The 20,795-nt window shown below is 38.4% G+C and overlaps 1 protein-coding gene across 1 annotated transcript in view; it reads right to left on the reverse strand.

Annotated features, from left to right (window-relative positions):
* Positions 1 to 20,459, reverse strand: part of Arhgef38 (Rho guanine nucleotide exchange factor 38) — an 89,749-nt gene extending 69,290 nt beyond the window's left edge. Inside the window, exon 1 of the mRNA XM_048333673.1 lies at positions 20,176 to 20,459. Within this exon, the coding sequence (XP_048189630.1) occupies positions 20,176 to 20,371 (196 nt within the window). The 5' untranslated portion in view covers positions 20,372 to 20,459. The remainder of the gene's footprint in view (positions 1 to 20,175) is intronic.
* Between the last annotated feature and the right edge of the window lie 336 nt (positions 20,460 to 20,795).

The raw sequence follows: 20,795 nt of genomic DNA on the forward strand, positions 1-20,795 counted from the left end.
GCAGTTTCTTCCCCTCTTCTCATCCTCTATTTCTTTCACCTCCAACTTTATTTTCTAGAAGTGATGATCAATTTTCACTACTTTACCAAATGTTGTTGGTAAAATATATGGTGATTCCTAACCAACCAAGTATACATTGAAGAAGGTTCCTGTGGCTTGGGAAAAGGTTATCATTGTTATTGTTTGGTTTTTGTTTGTCCATTTGTTTTTGAAGTGATGGAATTCTTATGGGAGCATGCTTACTCAACTTACTTGCTTAACTGGCAACTCTACTACTTGAACCTTGACTCCAACCCCGTTTTTTGCCAGTGTTTTATGGAGATGAAATCTTGTGGTTTTTCCTCCTGACTTGGCTAAAAATTGGCTTAAATGAGATCCTCATGATTGGCTAGGATTAAAGAATGAGCCACCGGTGCCTGGCAAGGATAATCAGACTTAAGATTGGCTCAGATCTGCCACTCAGTACTCAGTGTGGTAAACAAATCATCCCACAGCATTTTATTTCCTTCATCTGTAAGCAATGAATGAATATCATCAGTTTCATCATGAAGACTGAGTTAAATGTATATCAGTATGTGGAAGCAATTGAGATCTTTAAAATAATACATTTTTTGAGTATTTCTGTAGGCAAGGGACTCTTTTTCTATAAAGACAATCTCCAACTTCATAGTTCAACTTATTGACTATTACATGAGCGCATGCCGTTACCTGTTTTTCACTCTCAGTAGAGTACTTCAAAAATTAGCTAATATATTCACACTATAAAATTGGTTTCTGGTTAGATTAATTTTCCTAATTGTAGATATGTGAGAAGTACTCTGCTCTTTACAGAAATGAAAAAGCACCTACAGACAAAGGATTACTAGGCTTTGTCTACAATTAGTTATCTCATATTAAAAAAAAGACAACTCTGGTGCTGCTGTAACTTATTTTTAATTTGGGAGTGGACCTAAGAAGAGATGATTGCTTTATTTTTCTCAATTGTAAAATAATATAAATTTGTGATACAACTATTACAGGAGATGAGTGAACAGATTGTAAGGGTTCAAAGTCTGTCTCTACCATATATTACATCTATTACCGTGAGCAATTTATTTAACCCTGTGGATTTCCTCATCTGAAATTAAGTTCAATGTTATTAAAACTTTGTGGTGTTGTTTGAAGATCAAGTGACTTAATTTTTAAAGACATTTTGAAGAATGCTGCATTATAGCATATATGATGCTATTACTAGTAAATAACATCCCTATTTATTATAATAGTATTTTCATTTCATGATTGATTGTTTTCTAGTTCAGTGTATAGTCTTCCCAAAATATTTCCATATACATACAAACAAATAATTATAGCTATTTTTATTTCCCTGATTAAAATATTATATACACATGTATGAAGGGCCACAATTAAACACTCTGAAATGATTAGCATACACTAAAAACAATAAATGATAGAACTATAAAACAAGTCCTGTCCAAAGTTTGGGTACTAGTTGGGAGTGGTAGAGGGTGAAGAGAGAGGGTGAAAGAGGGGAAATGTGGACAAAATATTTCATCTATACGCATGACACTGAACACTGAAGCTTGTTGAAATTAGTTTGAGAAGCAAGGATTGGAGAGAAAGGATGGAGGGGTGAATGATGGAAGGAGTGTGTCTAATCAGGGTACATTGTGTGCACATACAGACATTTCAAACGGAGATACCCTTGTACAACTAAATGATGTTAATAACCATGTAAAAATCACCTCATTTATTTATTCTGCATCTTGACCTTCCCTTTCAATAGTATATAACTGGGAATCTTTTGTGTTTATTCATATATATATATATATATATTACTGCTTATCATAGTGGTATTAGCTGTGTGAGATATTGATATTTCTTGTCAAAGATACATTCTCCCATTTGTGTTTCATGAACTAAACCTTGAATAGACCAAAAAAAAAAAAACACCTTCTAGGATTCTTCTTAAAGAACACTTGGTAAAAGTATCAGGGAAAGAAATGTACTCAATTTTAAAAAATGCTTCAAAAGGAGAGATACCAATAAGAATAATCTATCTCAATGTTAGCACTAGGTCATGAGAGGAGAAAAGATTCTTAGTTATTTGGCTCTCCTATGAGTTATGGATTGGAATTAATTGAATATTTAACAGGTAATTATGAAAGGCCTAACTAGAACCTGAAACTATTCTAAAACCTGAGGATGCAGGAAATTAAGAATATCAACAAACAAATCACTTTTCTTATGGAATTTAACTTCTAGTGGGAGGAGAGTAGACAAAATTGAAGTATGCTTTGTAGAATGCTAAAAGCGCATGAGTGGTATAGGGGAAACATTCAGCTTGTGAGGGCTACTAAAAATTTCCTGGAGGGCTGGGGATATAGCCTAGTGGCAAGAGTGCCTGCCTCGGATACACGAGGCCCTAGGTCCGATTCCCCAGCACCACATATACAGAAAACGGCCAGAAGCGGCGCTGTGGCTCAAGTGGCAGAGTGCTAGCCTTGAGAGGGAAGAAGCCAGGGACAGTGCTCAGGCCCTGAGTCCAAGGCCCAGGACTGGCCAAAAAAAAAAAAAAAAAAAAATTTCTTGGAAAGTATGCATTTTAAATTACAGTGAAGAGAAGTTCTAAAGTTGAGGAAAGACTTGAAGGGTGAAGGAGTCACAGTGAGAGGTTTCCAGAAGACAAGTAGGTAAGTGGAAAGCATGAGACAGGACTGGGTATGCCCTACTGAGAGTCAGGAGGGTCCCCCATTACTGAAGTGGAGTGCCCAGGCAGGAAAGGATATAAGAGAACAGCCTGAAAAGAGATTGTGGGGCCTAGGTCATATTGTAAACATTTAAACATCTTTGTGGTATTGCATAAACTGTAAAGGCATTCATGTTGCATATTTTCACATTAAGGTTGCATGTTAAAATTTCAAGGCTAATGCCAGGAGCTTTTGTTTCATGCCTGTAATCCTAGCTCCTCAGGAGGCTGAGATTTGAGGATCAGGCTTCCAAACCAACTAGGCAGAAAAGGTCATTCATTGAGACCCTTATCTCCAATTAATCAACCAAAAGCCAAAAGTAGAGCCTTGGCTCAAGTGGAAGAGCTCCAACTTTGTGTGAAAAAGTTAAGCAAATAATAAATGGCTCTAAGTTCAACTTCCAATGCTGATACACTGATTTTTAAAAATCAATGGGAGAATAAAATGGTACGTTATTTAAAAACAAAACAAAACACCGAAGAGATAGTGGATCATGCCAATGAAATATTTGGAATGCAAAAGAGAAGAGTGAAGTTGGAAAAGCCAGCCTTTTTTGCTTCAGTGATCCTCCTACCTATCCCTTCCCTGTAGCTGGAATTACAGACACAAACCATCATATACAGCTTGTTTGTTGAGATGAGGGTTTTGCTAATTTTGTACCAGAGCTGCTCACAAACCACAGTCTTCTTAATCTCTGCCTCTCAAGTACCTGGGATTACAAAGGCAATATATAGTGCTTAGCCTTGTTTTTCACTTTTATAAGATGAAAATATGGGCTTCAGCATTATGAATGTATTTCATATTGTGAAACTGTGCACTTGAAATGGTTACACTGGTACATTTTCTGTATATTTTATCCTCTGAAGTGGTGGTGAGGTTGCAGGGATCATGTAGTGAGACCTTGAAGCAGAAGCAAATAGAATAGACACGCACAGAGCCTTCTGGGAGTATTCATTCCTTCCCTAAATTTAACATTGATTATAGTCATTGAAAAGAGAGAGAAAAACATTTCAATGTCAGAAGAACTATGTTTTACAGTTAAAAATGTTTTGAGTTGGGTTTGGAGTATAGGCAATTTAAACAAAATAGTCCTCGTCTGGGAAAAAAAAAAACTTATGGGAATTATAAAACTCACATAGAAAGGAAGGCTTAACAATGAAGAGTTGAAGTCTGGATAGAGTAAGCAGAATAATGAAATTCATCTTTGTTTTACCCTCGGTCCTGGAACGACCTTCATAGCTGACATCATCCTTTTCTCCCAGGCCGTTGGGCGATGCATCATAGACTCCACACATGATGAATATACTTGGCCTGAATCCTTTCTATCACATTCTGTGTATGCTGCCTCACATATACTGGCAAAAATGTTATTCCAAGGTAATGTGTACAATAAAAATGTGCTTCTAGTGTCAGAACAATATTACTTCTCCTGTGACAGTATCGTTACAGTGGCATCTACATTGATGAATGCTCAGGTGCCAATTCAAATAGAGACATCAGTTGCAGGCAGGAACATTCGTGAGCCCCTTCTCATTCTTACAAAGGGTGAAGGCTAGAGTGACCTCCTGGTGGAATTCAACATAAAACGTCAAAAACATCGCTGAAAAAAAAAGCGCTGATCCTAAGACTGGCTATCATTTAGACAATGTTAACATTCTCTTTATTTCTTTCTATATAAAGTTAAAGTCCTTTCTCTCTTTTTTTCTATTACATATATATATATATATATATATATCTCATACATTTCACCATGTTAACTGTTTCTAAAGGTGCAGTTCTGCAGCATTAAACACACCCCATGATTGGGTAATCAATAATGGGATATTAGCTAATGTGTCTCCAAAACTTTCCCCCTTCACAAACAGAAACTCTACCCCATAAACAACAATTCCCATCCCCTCTTCTCCTCCATTCTTGTCATCTACCTCTACTCTGTATGCATCTGACTACTTGGGGCATATCATTTCAGTGCATATTAAAACACTTCTCTTTCTGTGCCTGGTTTATTTCAATTAGCATAATATACTTTGTTGTTGTTGATGGTGGTTGTGGGGCTTGAACTCAGGGCCTGAGTTTCCTTCCTGAGCTTTTTTGCTCAAGGTTAGTATTCTACCACTTTGAGCCACAGCTTCACTTGTGGTTTTCTGGTGGATAATTGGAGATAAGAGTTTCATGGACTTTCCTGCCCTGACTGGTTTTGAACCTCAATCCTCAGATTTCAGCCTCCTGAGTGGTTAGGATTACAGGCGTGAGCCACCAGTGACTGGCAGCATGCCATGTTCAGTGTTTATCTGTGTTACCACATGTGTCAGAGTCTCTTTATTTTCACCAGGCATGGTGGTATATACACTTGTAGTCCTAGCTATGCAAGAGCAGAGGTAGGACAATCGTGGTTTATAACTAGCTCCAGGAAAAAGCAAATCCCTTACTGAAAAATAAAACTAAAAGTCAGGCACTAGTGGCTCACAGCTTCTCAGGAGGCTAATGTGAGGATCACGGTTCAGAGCCAGCTGGGACTGGCAAGTCCATGAGACTCTTATCTCCAATTAATCACAGAAAAAGCCAGAAATGGTGCTGTAGCTCAAGTGGTAGAGCACTAGCCTTGAGCAAAAGGAGCCTAGAAATAGCACCTGGGCCGAGTTCTAGGCCCAGGCTCATCAATCAATAAATAAATAAAATTAAAACTAAAGCAAAAAGAGCTGGAGGCCCTGGATGCAAATCCCAGTACTGTCACACAAGTAACTGAGTAAGATTCCAGTGCATGTGTGTACAACATTTTGTTTTTAGAAGCATACACTAAAATTTATTTGAAAAATAATTGGGTATACGTTTTTTGCTACAATTACATTAAATGTAATTTTTATAAAAGCCTAATAAGAGCAACATTTCAAGTATTTATTTCACATCAAACTTTAAATGTACATAATCTTCCTCATAACCCCACTTATGCTAATTTTAGAGGTGAAAAATAGTATATCTCATCCTGTGATTCCCAGATTGTGCAGAATTGCTGGGATTCAAAGGAGAAGAGAGTAAGAATCCTAAACTGTACATTGCCATCACTGGTAGTATATCATGTGATGGGTGATAGAATTTTGCTGGACAGAGAGACACAGAATTCAATTCCAGAAATGCTAGCCACTGACTGTGTGACCTTAGCCAAGCCATTTTGTGTCCCTAACTTGTTTCATCTATGAAAGAAAACGGAAATCGTAATAGCAATGGTAGTAACAGCTAATGGTTTGAGTGTTCACTGCATACCAAATACTGAGCTTGTGCTGGACTTCCCCGCCAAGCACTATAAGACAGATGTGTCCTTACTCCATCCTTTTATGAATGAAAATAGCTGGTGCACCTAGGGCTGAAGTGCCTAAGGCTCACCATGCTGGGGCCAGATTCAAACCTGAACTTGTCAAGTTCTCCACCTACATTTTAACCTTGCTTCTAGAAGGTTGTAAGAATTGAGATAAAGTACAAAAATCACTTTACTTGGTGTCTGACACATAGAAACCTCTCAAAAATGATGCCATCCGTTGCTTTTATGACTGTGATTTACTTGCCATTGTTCTGTATCTGGTTCTGAAAGGCTGCACCTGATTCTCTCTCTACCTTTTTTCCCTCCTTGGAAATATCCCAAGGGCAAGGGGGAAAATTGAGTGTCCATCAGGAAATTACCCTTCTTGGCTGGAATAAAAAATAGAGCAAGGACTGCTACAAAGCCAGTTCAGTGTACCACCTGACAGGCTCTGCTATTACTAGACTGAACTCAAGTGAGATGGGGTTATTGCTTTTGCATGTTGTCTGTCATAGTATAATAATGCTTATTTTTAAAAAATGGAATTCTCTTCCATTTATCCCAAAGTTAAATCATTGATGCAAATAAGTTTCAGAGAACCCACTGAAAATGTACTTCTCAAGAAATTGACCTAAATAGTCTGATCAAGTATACAGTTATCATTACTTTTTAAAATCCTAGGCCCTTGCTAATTAAGATGAAGATCCTTAGCTGATATGATTTCTCAATGATGCATTTGGTAGCAAGAGATACCAAATCTATTTTGGTATTTCCAGTTAGTTATATTGAAATATTACTTATCCATTAATAAAGAAGTGTTGAAGCTTAAAATTTCTTATACCAAGTTTGTTTTGTTTAATGCTCACTTAGTAGACCCTTCCTCACCTTCACTTCTATTCTCCCAACACAAGACTAGGCAGTTCCACATGCCCTGTTCAATATCCCCTTATCAAACAACTTGTACAGCCATGGGACAGCTATGGGACTGGAGAACAGTGTAATATAACAGAAGCCAGGGTGAAGGAGAAGGGCCCTAATTTGTTCATAATTTTATCACCACCACAAATGTGTCCATCATTAAGTAAGAATCAATAAATATAAGAATTTGCTATGAATAATATTTCCAATTCCCTAGTTTTTGAAGTTAAATTGTGTCTAATTTCATACCATCTTAAATTTACCTATTAAAACAGATACTGTGTTGTCTCTCCATGTCATAGCAAATACAACTGTCAGAAGGGTACAATCTAGATGTCATGATACATTATTAAAATCATAGTAAACCACATGCACCTTCCTCTCTCTCAAACATCCATGAATGTGTATACACTTTTCTACTCCACAATTAAACTGTACATTTTGCACAAATTACACATTAGTTATGTTCAATAGCAAAATATCAATTGGACTCTGTATTGTAATTATGCTAATTGAACTAAGCTTACCTAAGGAAATAAAAGTAAAAGAATGTGCATGCATTTCTATGAACATTGCTTTAATGTTTTAAAATAATTCAATAAAGTTGAATTGCTAAAATGGCAGCTCCTGCATTAGGAGTCAAATGAAACAATTATAAGTGAGTGAGTAGATAATTATTCTAGAAAGATTCTATAAACCAACCACTTTGCAATTTAAGCTATCCATCAATATTTTAAAACCTGTATGCAGATATAAGTAAAATACACTGTAACCTGCTCTAAGAAACATAGTACAGCCTCATGGTCAGGCCCACTAGAGTTATGAGAGAAGTAACATCTGGAGGAGCCATCAGGAGGTGAAGAGAGAAGGGACTTATCAGCAACAGAGTAGCACATTAGAGGGAGTAACATATTATAGTTCAAGTCTTGGCTACAAAATAGATATGAAAAACAACCTTGGTGTGAGGGACATCTAAGAATTAGAGGACTAGAGAAGATGCTGAGTGGAGGGAAACTTTCAAGGTACAGATCTCAAAGCCTCAATAAGAAATCTGAGCTTTTGAAGGACAATGGGTGTATTGGTAAGAATTTTTTTTTATATCACTGTGACAAAATACCTGAGGAAAACAACTTAAAGGAAGAAAGGGTTTTTGGAGGTTTTAGTCTATGGTCCACTGAGTCCATTGTTTCTGAGCCTCTGGTGAGGGTGAGCATTATAGTGGAAGACAGCGATGGGGCTGAGCTACAATGCAGAGAAAGACAGAAAGGAGCCAGGGACAAGAGGCCTCTCAAAGGCCTTAATGAATTACCCCCATCCACTTTCCACTATTTCTTTAAAATGTTATCAATATTTTAGCCATGGTGGCTGGGGATATGGCCTAGTGGCAAGAGAGCTTGCCTTGTATACATGAGGCCCTGGGTTCGATTCCCCAGCACCACATATACAGAAAACGGCCAGAAGTGGCACTGTGGCTTAAGTGGCAGAGTTCTAGCCTTGAGCAAAAGGAAGCCAGGGACAGTGCTCAGGCCCTGAGTCCAAGGCCCAGGACTGGTCAAAAAAATAATAATAATAATAATTTAAAAAATATTTTAGCCATGGTAAATTGTGCTGTGATGAACATAGTTGTGCTGGTAACTTTAGTGCGGTCTTGCTTGTAATCCTTTGGGTAAATGTCCAGAAGGGGGGCTGCTGGGTCATAAGGGAGCTCTCTATTCAGTCTTTTGAGGAACCTCCACACTGCTTTCCAGAGAGGTTGAACAAGCTTACACTCCCACCAACAATGTAGTAGGGTTCCCTTTTGGCCACATCCCTGCCAGCATCTGTTGGTATTAGTTTTCTTGATAATGGACATTATTACTGGGGTGAGGTAGAATCTCAATGTTTTGATTTGCATTTCTTTTATGGCTACTGATGTTGAGCGCTTCTTCGTGTGCCTTTTGGCCATTCCCATTTCCTCTTCAGAGAAGTCTTTCTTTAGGTCTTTAGCTCATTTATTAAGGGGGCAGTTTTATCTTTGAGGATTTGTTTTAGATGCCCCTCAGTAGATGAATGAATCAAGAAAATATGGTACATATACCAATGGAATTCTATGCTTTTATCAAAAGAATGACATTGCCCCATTCGTAAGGAAATGGAAAGACTTAGAACAAAATCATACTAAGTGAAGTGAGCCAGACCCAGAGAAACATAGACTCTATGGTTTCCCTCATTGGTAATAATTAGCACATGTCTAGGATACTCCTAGCAGAAGACCACAATAGCTCAATAGCTATATACATATGAGCACATAAGATGAAGCTAAGCAAAATGAACTCCAAGTTATGGGAATGAGTGGTTGTTATTTTCAAAGTACCAGGTGAAATTATGCCTTTTTCTTTTGTCTTTCTTCCCCATGGTTTTACCCCTGATGTCACTGTAACTGACTTTGGTACCCTGTGTATCATATATACATTTATTGGACCTAGGGAAGGGAAGGGGAACATCAAAATGGGGAGTCAAGGGGTAAAAGGAAAACCAATGCAACAGCAATGCTTACAAGACAATATGTTATAAACCAAGTGTACAACTCCGGGTGGTGGGGAGGGAACTGGGAAGGAGGGAATGTGGAAGAAAAATGAGGGAGGAGGGAACATGTTGGATAAGAAATGTGCTCACTGCCATATGTATGAAACTATAACCCCTTTGTACATCACTTTGACAATAAATTAATTAATAAAACAAAATCAATAGAGGAAATCGATTGAACTAAAATGATATGAAATTATTAGGTATCAAATTATTAAATCAAATTATCAAATTATCAATGGATTAATCCATTGGTGAAGTCAGAGCCCTCATCATTCAATCACCTGCTAATGATTGGATCTACCGGAGGGGATGAAGTCTTCAACACCAGAGCTTTGGGGAGAATATTCCATATTCAACTCATAATGCTGATAAATACATGACACATTTTCTTTATATATATATAAACAACATGACCAGATTCTCTTATCACTTTGGTATCTGTAGGACCATATTCAGGATGCAAAGGGCAAAGATGCAGGCAGGAGTAACCATTTACTTGGACAGCTGTTAGGGAGAGAAAGAGCTGTCTAAGCTAATAGACTAAGAAAGCTTAGGCGATTCCTAACATGGCAAAATTAAGAGGCATTCTGGAAGTAAAATGAGCATGAATGCATAATCCACAGAAGAGTAAATGAGAAGGGAAGTCAAAGTGATTCTCAGATTGCTGAGTCGGTTAGCTGGGTCATGATGTCATTCAAACTAGTGGATACCAGTGGGAAAGACTGGGTAGATGAGATAAGTGATGAGACTTAGCCAGTGCTATCTTTTATATAGAATAAAAGAAAAAGAATAATAGAGAGAGTTAAGTCTCTTTAAGTGGCAGCCCAAAATTGAGTGTAGATCTGCCTTTCACCCTACCTGCCTCAGTCAAGCCCCACTTCCATGCATGCAGGGCAAACGCTCACTCACAATTCAATCTAGAGGTTGATTCCAGTCAGACGGTTACCCACAACCCCTATATATTATAAATGTTCTCTCATTTCATGCTATATTTCATATCTACCCCTCCTCAAAATCCCCCCCAAAAAACCTTGGCTTAGCATTGCATTGAACCCTACTGGCATAAGTTTCACACAGTAAAATCGTTGGGTTTTTTTTTTCCTTTTGTATCAATTTCAATGGAAATGTGACCCACAGAAAGATGAATGGAGCAGGCCTTCTGTGAAATAGGTTGAAAATAATTACATGTCAGGCAGGTTTTGGAGAAAAGCCAGTGAGGTATTAAGTGGAGGAGCAGACTTGCCATCGCTCCGAATTTGAAAGGCTCTAACATTGGGAAAAGGGAATGTTTTATCCTCATTTGAAAGGTATGTGATTTATTTCCTCTGACTGTTAATTGCTGCCGAAAGTAGAGAAGTGGATTTCAAAAAAGGAATTCAACAAAGCTTACCTGGCTTGAAAAATACTTAAGTGGAATTTGGTTTGAATTTACAGGCTCCTACCAGTGATCAGCAGAGCACAGGAAGAACAATTAGGTGTTAACTTAATGGCTATTTTCTGGAAATGTCTTCATTCACAGTCCTTAGCTGGAGAAGATGAGTGAAAAAAAGGACAGATTCTAAGCCCTGAATAGAATGGGACATTCACATGGAAAACCGTCCCAGTATTTGATTTTATTTTTGTCGTTAATTGTCCCATTGCTGAGAATGCAAAACTTTGGCTAGATGAGACATACTCATTATACACCTTTGCTCATTATACAATGGTCTTCATTGTGGCAATCAGTTGTTTTTTTTTGTTTTATTGTTGTTTTTTTTTTGGCCAGTCCTGGGGCTTGGACTCAGGGCCTGAGCACCTTCCCTGGCTTCCTTTTGCTCAAGGCTAGCACTCTGCCACTTGAGCCACAGCGCCACTTCTGGCCATTTTCTGTATATGTGGTGCTGGGGAATTGAACCCAGGGCCTCATGTATATGAGGCAAGCACTCTTGCCACTAGGCCATATTCCCCAGCCCAGTTGTGCTTAACCCCATAGTTTTACCTCTCTTTTCCCCATAGTTTTACCTCTCTTTTCAGGCAATATTTGGAAATGTTTAGAGTCATTCTTTTCTTTGTGTGTGCTATCCTGGGAGTTCTTCCTGGGCGTGTTTTGCTCAAAGCTAACCACAGCTCCACTTTTGGCTTTTTAGTAGTTATTTGGAGATAAGAGTCTCACAGATTTTCCTGCCCAAGCTGGCTTTGAACTGTGATCCTCAGATCTCAGCCTCATGAGTAGCTAGGATTTCAGGCATGAGCTTGCACCATGCTTAGAATCATTCTTGATGATTATTATCATTAGGTGGTGGGAGGAGGGATTACAAGCAACTGGTAGGGCTGGGGATATGGCCTAGTGGCAAGAGTGCTTTGCCTTGTATACATGAGGCCCTGGGTTCGATTCCCCAGCACCACATATACAGAAAATGGCCAGAAGTGGCGCTGTGGCTCAAGTGGCAGAGTTCTAGCCTTGAGCAAGAAGAAGCCAGGGACAGTGCTCAGGCCCTGAGTCCAAGCCCCAGGACTGGCCAAAAAAAAAACAACAACAAACAAGCAACTGGTAGGTAGAGAGAGGACAGGTATGCTGCTAGTTGCCTACAAGATACAGGATGACAGAGAAGTATCTAGCCCCAAATCTAAGCCATGCTCATGTTGAGAAATGCTGTTCTGGTGTTAGCAATAGAACAATGAAATAAAGAGAGAAGGACTTCAACCCTTCTGAAATGTCTTTTAGTGATAAAAGAGATTCAATAATATAATGAATGAAAAAAATGACACAATCAATAATGCTAAGGCATTGTGACATAAATGAAGCAGGGGAGGGTACTCACCGAATAGGAAGTGGTTAGAGGTCTCACTAAGAAGGTGGATTTTGAGCAGGGAAGGAAGTCTTGGTTCTGGGCATAATCATAGGGGCTAATGTCAACTTCTTTCACTTTTTCAGTCATGAAAAGAGAAGGTGGCTATTAAACTCATTCTAATTACCAACAGGATGAAGACAATAGACAAATTAAGAGAAATTTGGAAATGAAGTAAGCATGAACTCATAATCAAAGTAGGGATAAAACAGAAGCTCAGTCAAAGCTGATTCTTTCATTCAAAGATAAATTGGAGCCAGGCATTAGTAGCTAACACCTGTAATCTTAGGTCAGGAAGCTGAGAGCTGAGGATTGCAGATTGAAGCCAGCCTGGACAGGAAACTCTCTGAAAGTCTTATCTTCAATTAGCTACCAAAAAAACCCCAAAAAACTGGAAGCTGTGGCTCCTTTGAGCCATAGCTCAGCAAAAAGCTGAAGGGCAAGGCAGCATCTAGGCCCTGAGTTCAAGCCCCAGGATTTGCACACACGCACACACACACACACACACACAATTTAGAAGAACCTTTCAAGCATTGAAAAGAACCAATACAATGTTCAAGAAATGGGTAAAAATTTAACTCTAAACTCTTGACTGTTAAATATAGTAAATTATTTATTTTTATCTAGGAAGGAAATATGTTCTAATTCCTAAGGAGAATCAGAGAGTTTCCTTGGATAAAATCTATCTGGCATAGAGAAAGATACACAATATCTTCATCAACCATTTCTCAACAAACACAGAATCAGAAATCTGTGATTACTTTTTATAGTGACATTGGAGAATTATCATCACGAAGCATTCAGGAAAAACAATTTCTGTGAAGAGCTACAGTGGCTCAAACTTGGACCTGTAGCTAAATGGCATGACTATCTGTTTTCTTCCTTAGGTCACAGCTGGATATGGGCTTGATAATTTTTCATTCTTTATCAAGATGCCTCAGTGCAAGTAAGCATCCTGGAGTATCCATTTCTTCTCTGATTTACGAAATTACTCAGAATACCTTTGAACAAAGTTTTTTTTTAAATCATAACATTGTATTTCCCTGACACATTTAAGTTACAACTCACAATTACAGCAGACTTCATAGAATTCTATTGAAATATTGCCCACATAAAGAGCTTCTTGTTTTCAGTATATAAGTCCATTCTTTCCATTGGTAACTGTAGTATGCCTTCTCATGTTTGCAGAAGAATAGGTTTTCAATTTATATACATATACATTTGTATGTATATATAAATAATTGTATGGAGATACAAATAGATGACACAGTTATAAAAGTAAAGAAGAGCATCAAGCTACTCAGTGAAATGGAAATAAAAACCACTAAGCTATTACTATAAGTCAAATAAATTAATTGTGCAATTCTGTAACCTAAGAAACAACCAAAAAAGATTTATTGTTCTACAACACAGTCATAATAATTTGAAAGACTGCATATTTCAAAGTGAAAACCTCTTCCACAATAGTGGAGTGTCATCATACAGCAAAACATGCATAGCTATCACCAAACTGATCGTAGCAAACCATACTTATAAAATACCCTCTGAAACACAATCAGATGCATTCTGTTTTACAAAGGTTTAAAATCTGAGTCCAAATCCAAGCTCTACCACCTGGTTTTCCAGCCATCAAACCAAAACTGAAAAGGTGTTGAAATTAAGTAGCTGCCACGAAAGTTCCTGGCTAGTTCAGTCCCTGAAATGACAGACAACATTAATTCTCTCTCCCTTCCCTTTTCTTTTGGCTTTTTTTTTTTAGGTTTGAGACTGGGACTTGAACTTTGTACCTGATACTTTATTGCTCAATGACTGGCACTCTACCAACTGAGCCATGCCAGCAATCCCCAAAAGAGTCATTTTTTCCCCACTTTTCCCTTTTATTCTCCTGGATTTAGTAGGAGGGGCTGAATATCAATAACAACCCCAAACTAAACATTGCTGCCTTTTAGAGGACCTGAGCAAGTCTACAAGTGCTTACGTGTTTAAACTGCTAAATAAAATGTGATATACCATTACATTTTGACTCATCTACATTCTTAACAATCTGGAAGCTAAAGTCTAGTTTAGAAGTCTCAGCTCCCTGAAAATTTCATGACAAAGCTCAGCGAGGGCCATGGTGTACACATGGTGCCTCTGTCCAGTCTTGAGGGAGCTTTGTAGGCATGGTGAACACCTAGCATGACCAAGCTTCAGGAACACTCTGTAACCAATTGCCCCTTAGGCCTAAAAGAACACACAACTGTAGCTACTGTAGGAACAGTTTGGGAACAGTTCCAGCAGGCCTTGGGCCAGTTTTGAGATCTGTGGAACAGAAAATTCCAGGTACCTGGTATAATCTAGAAATAAGGCTAGGAGGCCCAAGCAGGTAGTAACATTGATCCCAGGGACTCCTTCACTTCTTGGGAGAAGGCTCCAGAGAAGCAATCCTAAGGCCACTCAATGTGATATTACCTAGTTAAGTGATTCGTGTGGTAATTCCACTCACACTAGAAAATCAAAATGCATAAAAGTACAAAAGCCAATATGGTTATGACAATCAAGGAAAAATAGGTCCATAACGGAAGGTATGTTTATTTCCTGTATCAACAGAAACAAAGAAGAATGCCACTTGAGTACTTTTCTCTTTCCTGTCTTTTCCTCAACATTATTACTATTTTAAAAGATATTTCTAAACATGCCTGCTCTCTCTTTTTCTTATCTTTCTCTCCTTTTCTTTCATCTTGACCTCCATCTTGAATTCCCATTTTATGTTGTGATAGGCCTATGATTTTTGTGGATTTTTAAGCAAAGTACAATTTGAATTCAAGTCTGCTAACTTTTAAGAAAGTCACATCGAAATTCACATCCAACACAGGAGGCATAATTTTATCTATTACAATGTGGTCACAGTAGAATAGCTAAAAACAGCTTGATTTCTGTGACTCACATTTTGACACAAATGATTCTCTTGAAGACCCAAGATACCTCTATTACTTAAAAAGAAGGAAATTAGCACATCATGCTTTTCTTTGGTTTTTATGCATGAATGAGACAGAACCTACTTAAAGTGCTTTGACTTTCATAAAGGTTTGCCCTTCAAATCATGACACACATCTATTTGTACTGGTGTCACATTACTGCTTCAGGTAATTCACATTTACTAAATAGTGTTTGGAGGCAGGAAAACAGAAAGGACTACTCAATACTCAAATAACAGGCAACTATGACAAGGGCTTGTCAGTGCACAGGGAGCTGAACAATTGGTTTTATCCTGCCCTTCATTAGCGTTTAAGAAGAAAAAAACACATCAAATCTTCCAGTATTGTTAATGCACATTAGATTGCCCATATTCTTTTATTTATTTTTTAAACATTATAAATGACATGGTCTCTTATGGTTCTCATCTAACTTGTTAGTGGAATGATTTGCCCTCATATTGCACAATATATGATTCTGTGTAAAGTTCATACCTTCAGGGAATTTCTTCACAACAATGTAAAAAAAAAAACTTTAGGATTTCACAAGATAACCAAACAATTCTTCCTCAAAAAAGGGAACAAAGATCTTTGTAAAAGGAAAATAATAGGCACTACATAGATGATATTGCTTGAAGACCATTATTTTGTGTGTTTTGTTTTGTCATAGTAGAGTATGAACTCAGCGCCTCATACTTGCTTGGCTTGGTTGCTGGTCTACCACTTGAGCTATACCTAGATTCCTGCAGTTTGCTTTTATTTGGGTTTTGTTGTTTGTTTGTTTTTGTTTTTGCTGGCCCTAGGGTTTGAACTCTGGGTCTGGGCTGTCCCTGAGCTCCTTTCTTGCTCAAGGCTAGCACTCTACCACTTGAGCCACAGTGCCACTTCTGAATTTTTCTGTGATTAATTGGAGATAAGAGTCTCATCTATGTTCCTGCTGGGGCTGTCTTTGAGCTACAGTCCTCAGATCTCAGCCTTCTGAGTAGCTAGAATTACAGCATCAGCAGTTAGATTTTAGATGGTATTTTTTAACTTGTTTTATTAACCTTTTACCCATTCACTCTTGTTTTTGCTCTTGATACTTGATTAGCATATATATGTATATTTTAAAATGAGTGAAAATGGGATGCCCATAAAGGATGAAAATAATGGACCTATTGCTTTTGCCAAGGATGTTACCATAAAAAATATATCATAGTCTCTGTGCCTTAACCCACAAACAATCCTGGGAAACCAGCATGAAGGTTTTTGTTTTTTTTTTCAGATTTAGTTCCTGGTTTGCAGATGTACACGCATAGAACTGATAGCAGATAAGCTCCTTTGTGTAATTTCTTTAAAAGGCACCAATTCTATTCATGAGGGCTTTTCTCTCATGACCTCATTACTTCCCAAAGGTTGTACTTCTGAACATCATCACATGGAAAATTAAGTTTTAACCTGAAAATTTTGTTGGGAAAGACAAACATTCAGGTTATAGTGCTCAGAGGCAGAGCTAACCTGTCATATTATTAATTTCTACCTATGGTTTTTAGAAAAGACTGCTGAATGGTTTAAATTTTTATGAAAATATAATTATGGAAAATATGCATACATATAAACACATCCAAACATTTATATTCTATAGACAGGTGTCTACATCTGTGTACACTTTTATACAAGCTGTGCCATTTCAATTGAATTTATAAGCCTAATCACACACAAAATCATTTCTCAGTTTCTACAATTTACCTACTTAGCTAATCTCTGGCCCCAATAGAAATGTCATGCGGGCTGGGGATATGGCCTAGTGGCAAGAGTGCTTGCCTCGTATACTTGAGGCCCTGGATTCAATTCCCCAGCACCATGTATACAAAAAATGGCCAGAAAGGGTGCTGTGGCTCAAGTGGCAGAGTGCTAGCCTTGAGCAAAAAGAAGCCAGGGACAGTGCTCAGGCCCTGAGTACAAGCCCCAGGACTGGCCAAAAAAGAAATGTCATGAAACACTGAGCTAGCTTGGAAGCTAGAATGATCTAGCCCTTGCAGTGAATGGAAGAAAAGGGGTGGATTGAGGAACAGCCATCGTGTGTTCTGGAATACCATCTGTGATGAAAGAGACTTGTCAAATTCAGTTATTATATTGGTAACACTGCACAGTTCCATCACTGCTATGTTTAAGCTTTTAGTAAAGAATTGCGTGGATTAGTAGAGATCTGTGTCTTCTTATATAAATGCATATATATATACAAAGATCTTATTTCAGGTCTTGGTGCTTTTCCTCAACCATTGCCCCACCAAAGCCTCATTCTAGTCATTCCTTCTATTTCACAGTTACCAAGTCAGAGACCAGTAGTGGCTCATGCCTGTAATCCTAACTACTCAGGAAGCTGAGATGTGGAGGATCATTGTTCAAGGCCAGCCTGGGTATAAAATTCTATGAGACATCATCTCCAGTTAACCATCAAAAAGCCTGACTAGAAGCATGGTTCAAAGGGTGACAAACATGAGCAAGCAAGCCAAGTGAGAGTATGAGGCCTTGAGTTCATGCCCTAATACCTGCGTGCGCATGCGCGAGCGCACATACACACACACACACACACACACACACACACACACACACAAAGTTACTGAGACTTACTAAGCATTAGGCGTCACTCTAGATGCACAAATGGAGAAGTTATCAAGATGAACCTCTTCCACAAAGTATACAAAGAGTAAGAGAGATGCAGTAGAGTGAAGAAGTTAACATACCCTTCTCTGCCTATCTGTACCTTCTACCTATACACAAAGACATAACTGCCTCCTCCACCCAACCCTCCTATAGAACTGCTGATACGGTCTCTCCTTCTATCATGCCATTTGATTACATTTCTTTGTTTTTAAGATGACATAGGTCCTGACATGATAGTGGTCCTTGTGCAGGCCAGATAGCAAACCCAGAGAACTGACTGTTTTGAACTTTCATCAGAAAGTTCCTTTATGGTTGCTAAAGCATCGGTAGTAGAGTCAGTCTCTATTAGGCATTACATCTCACACGTAGATTTCACTGAGTTACAACTATAAACACATTACTTATTAGGAGACCAGCTGAATTTACAGCTTCTACACTCTCTGGCCATTTCTTCTTAGCACTAATGTTTCTAGGAACAATGGGTGAATTCCTGAGTTTCCTTCTACCCTCAATGGCAGTACCCAGCAGAAGATAGGAAACCCATAAGTCAAATGGAAATATATACTTTTGCAAAGTAACCTACACATATCTTCTATATTGTAGCCATAGCCAAAAAATTTTAAGGTAAATGTAGGAAGTGAAACAAAACTTACTGAGTTGTAAAAATTATTTCATATGTTTGGTTTATAATGGAAACAGAACAAAAAAGATATAGAATAAGCAAAACAAACATGTTATTAGGATAAAGCAGTGGCATTCTGTTGAATTTCTGTATGTAGTTTATCAAAACAGAACAAAAAATGTTGAAAAAGATGTATGAGTATGTTAAGATAAGTTATCCAAGAAACACATTGTTCTCTTATGATGGTATGCCTTATTTCTAACACTGAAAATAGCTACTATTTATTGAATGTGTAACATGTGTCAGCCAATGTAGTAGATGTTTCAGGTATTTATCTACTCTTATTCTTCCAGCAACATTATATGGCATCAGCAGTTTTACATTCATAGATAGGGCTACTGCAGCTCAAGAAGTTTAAGTAATTTGCTCAAGGTCTTGAGTTGGTAATAGGCTAAAGAGCCAGAATTGCAAAGCCAGTGTGTGTGTGCTTTAAAATTTCACACTCTTTCCAATATTTCCTTGACAGAAATTAAATTCAGAAATCAAACATCATCCCTCCCTCATTAAAAATAAATTATTTTAGTGTAAGATTGACTGCAATTTAATGCTGATTAACAGAAGACCTTTTTTAAAGTCTTTACTACTATTTATAATTTTAGAGGTTTAACTTACCTCTCAATTAATTTGCACAGCCAAGTTGAAACTTATTTTTACGTAAAGTGATCTATTGAGTACCAGCATGTCCCACACTGGTTTTTCTAATGCCATTAGTTTTTAAATACAGGAAGAAAGCTCATCGCACAAAGAGGGGAGTTCAACACCCACTGTGTTTAAGACAGGAGAGGCTGAATCCATATGAGTTTTACTAGAGCAAATGACCTTTAGGAGAAAGGGTCAGTGGAAAAAGAGAAATCCAGAGTCTGAGACAGAGGACATGTTTTAGTAGCTGTGCTGAATTATCTTACAGCCATCACTAAATAAGTTGAAGTTATCTCCTCAAAATCCTTTACATGCTAAACAACTCTTCCCATATTTGGGTGTTTATTCAATTCACTCTAAGAATCTAATCACCTATGTGGTTTCCAGCAAATTCTCTTATACCATCTTACTCACGATGCCATTATTTACTTGTCACAGACATGAATATAGTTTTGCATCCCCATTTACGATAACCACAATCACAACTCAGTACAATTACCTAGACAGATCTCATGGTATGACACCTTGCATCTGCCTATGGAGATAAACTATATATGTCAATTTCTAAATCATTTGCTATCTAGTGCTTCCCACGTTTTAAGTTTAGTGAGGAAAGGAGAGGAAAGAGGTTGAAGAAAAAAGATATTTGCCTCAGTAGAGAAAAGCTAACATTACAAAGAATACTTCAGAATTGCCTCTAAGTATTGATTCACATAGTACATTTTTCCTTGTTCCTTATGAGTCATATTTAACTTTGTTTTCTTATTCTGTGGGAAGGGGCAGTCATATTTAATTTTTCTCCTCTGCCTTAAGTGGTTTTTTTTTTTTGCATTTAGGGCAGACTAAAATTGAAGCTGGGAGTGCAGCCACTGGGTCCAATTGATTTCTCTTTGATTACCTTGTAATTTCTGGTTGTATTCGGTCCTGTCAGACTGGCTTCTCCTCAAAGTACCAGCGTGGTCCCCAGAGACACTGCTCTCCACCACAGTGTCAGTCTTCCTTCTCTCCAGCATATACAGTCTGGATCTCAAGAAGGTCAGGTTCTTCTTCTTAATGCCCACATAGTCTTTCCCAGTGGCTTCTTTGGACTCCATTGGAGGCAATGGCAAGCCTCAGAGGTGTGCTGGCAATGCTGATGGCTAAGGTGCCTCCAGGTGAGAGTTAAAGCCACTGGAGTGAGGACTTGAAGTGCCCCCCTTCTAACTAAACAGCTTTACTGCAGGCTCACCTGGCTGCCACTGCCACCTCTGTGGTGTCTCAGAGCTCCACCCCTATGAGGTCATGATTTTTTTCTACCTAGAATCCAACAGGGGAAGCTGCCACCTGTTACCTGAGAGACTTGCAGCCGGAGTTAGGCAAAGCAGGGAGCGTGGTGTCACATGCTACTGAAGCAAACAAGAGTCTCATTGTGTGGGGCTGGGGCGGGGGGGGGGGGGGGGCGGTGAGCAACGAGGAAGAAGGACACATAGTCTAACCTGCAGCTCATAGGTTGAATGCGTGCCTAAGGGTGTGTACAGG

This window comes from Perognathus longimembris, chromosome 24 (assembly GCF_023159225.1).
Source record: "Perognathus longimembris pacificus isolate PPM17 chromosome 24, ASM2315922v1, whole genome shotgun sequence".
In the NCBI taxonomy this organism is placed as follows: domain Eukaryota; kingdom Metazoa; phylum Chordata; class Mammalia; order Rodentia; family Heteromyidae; genus Perognathus; species Perognathus longimembris.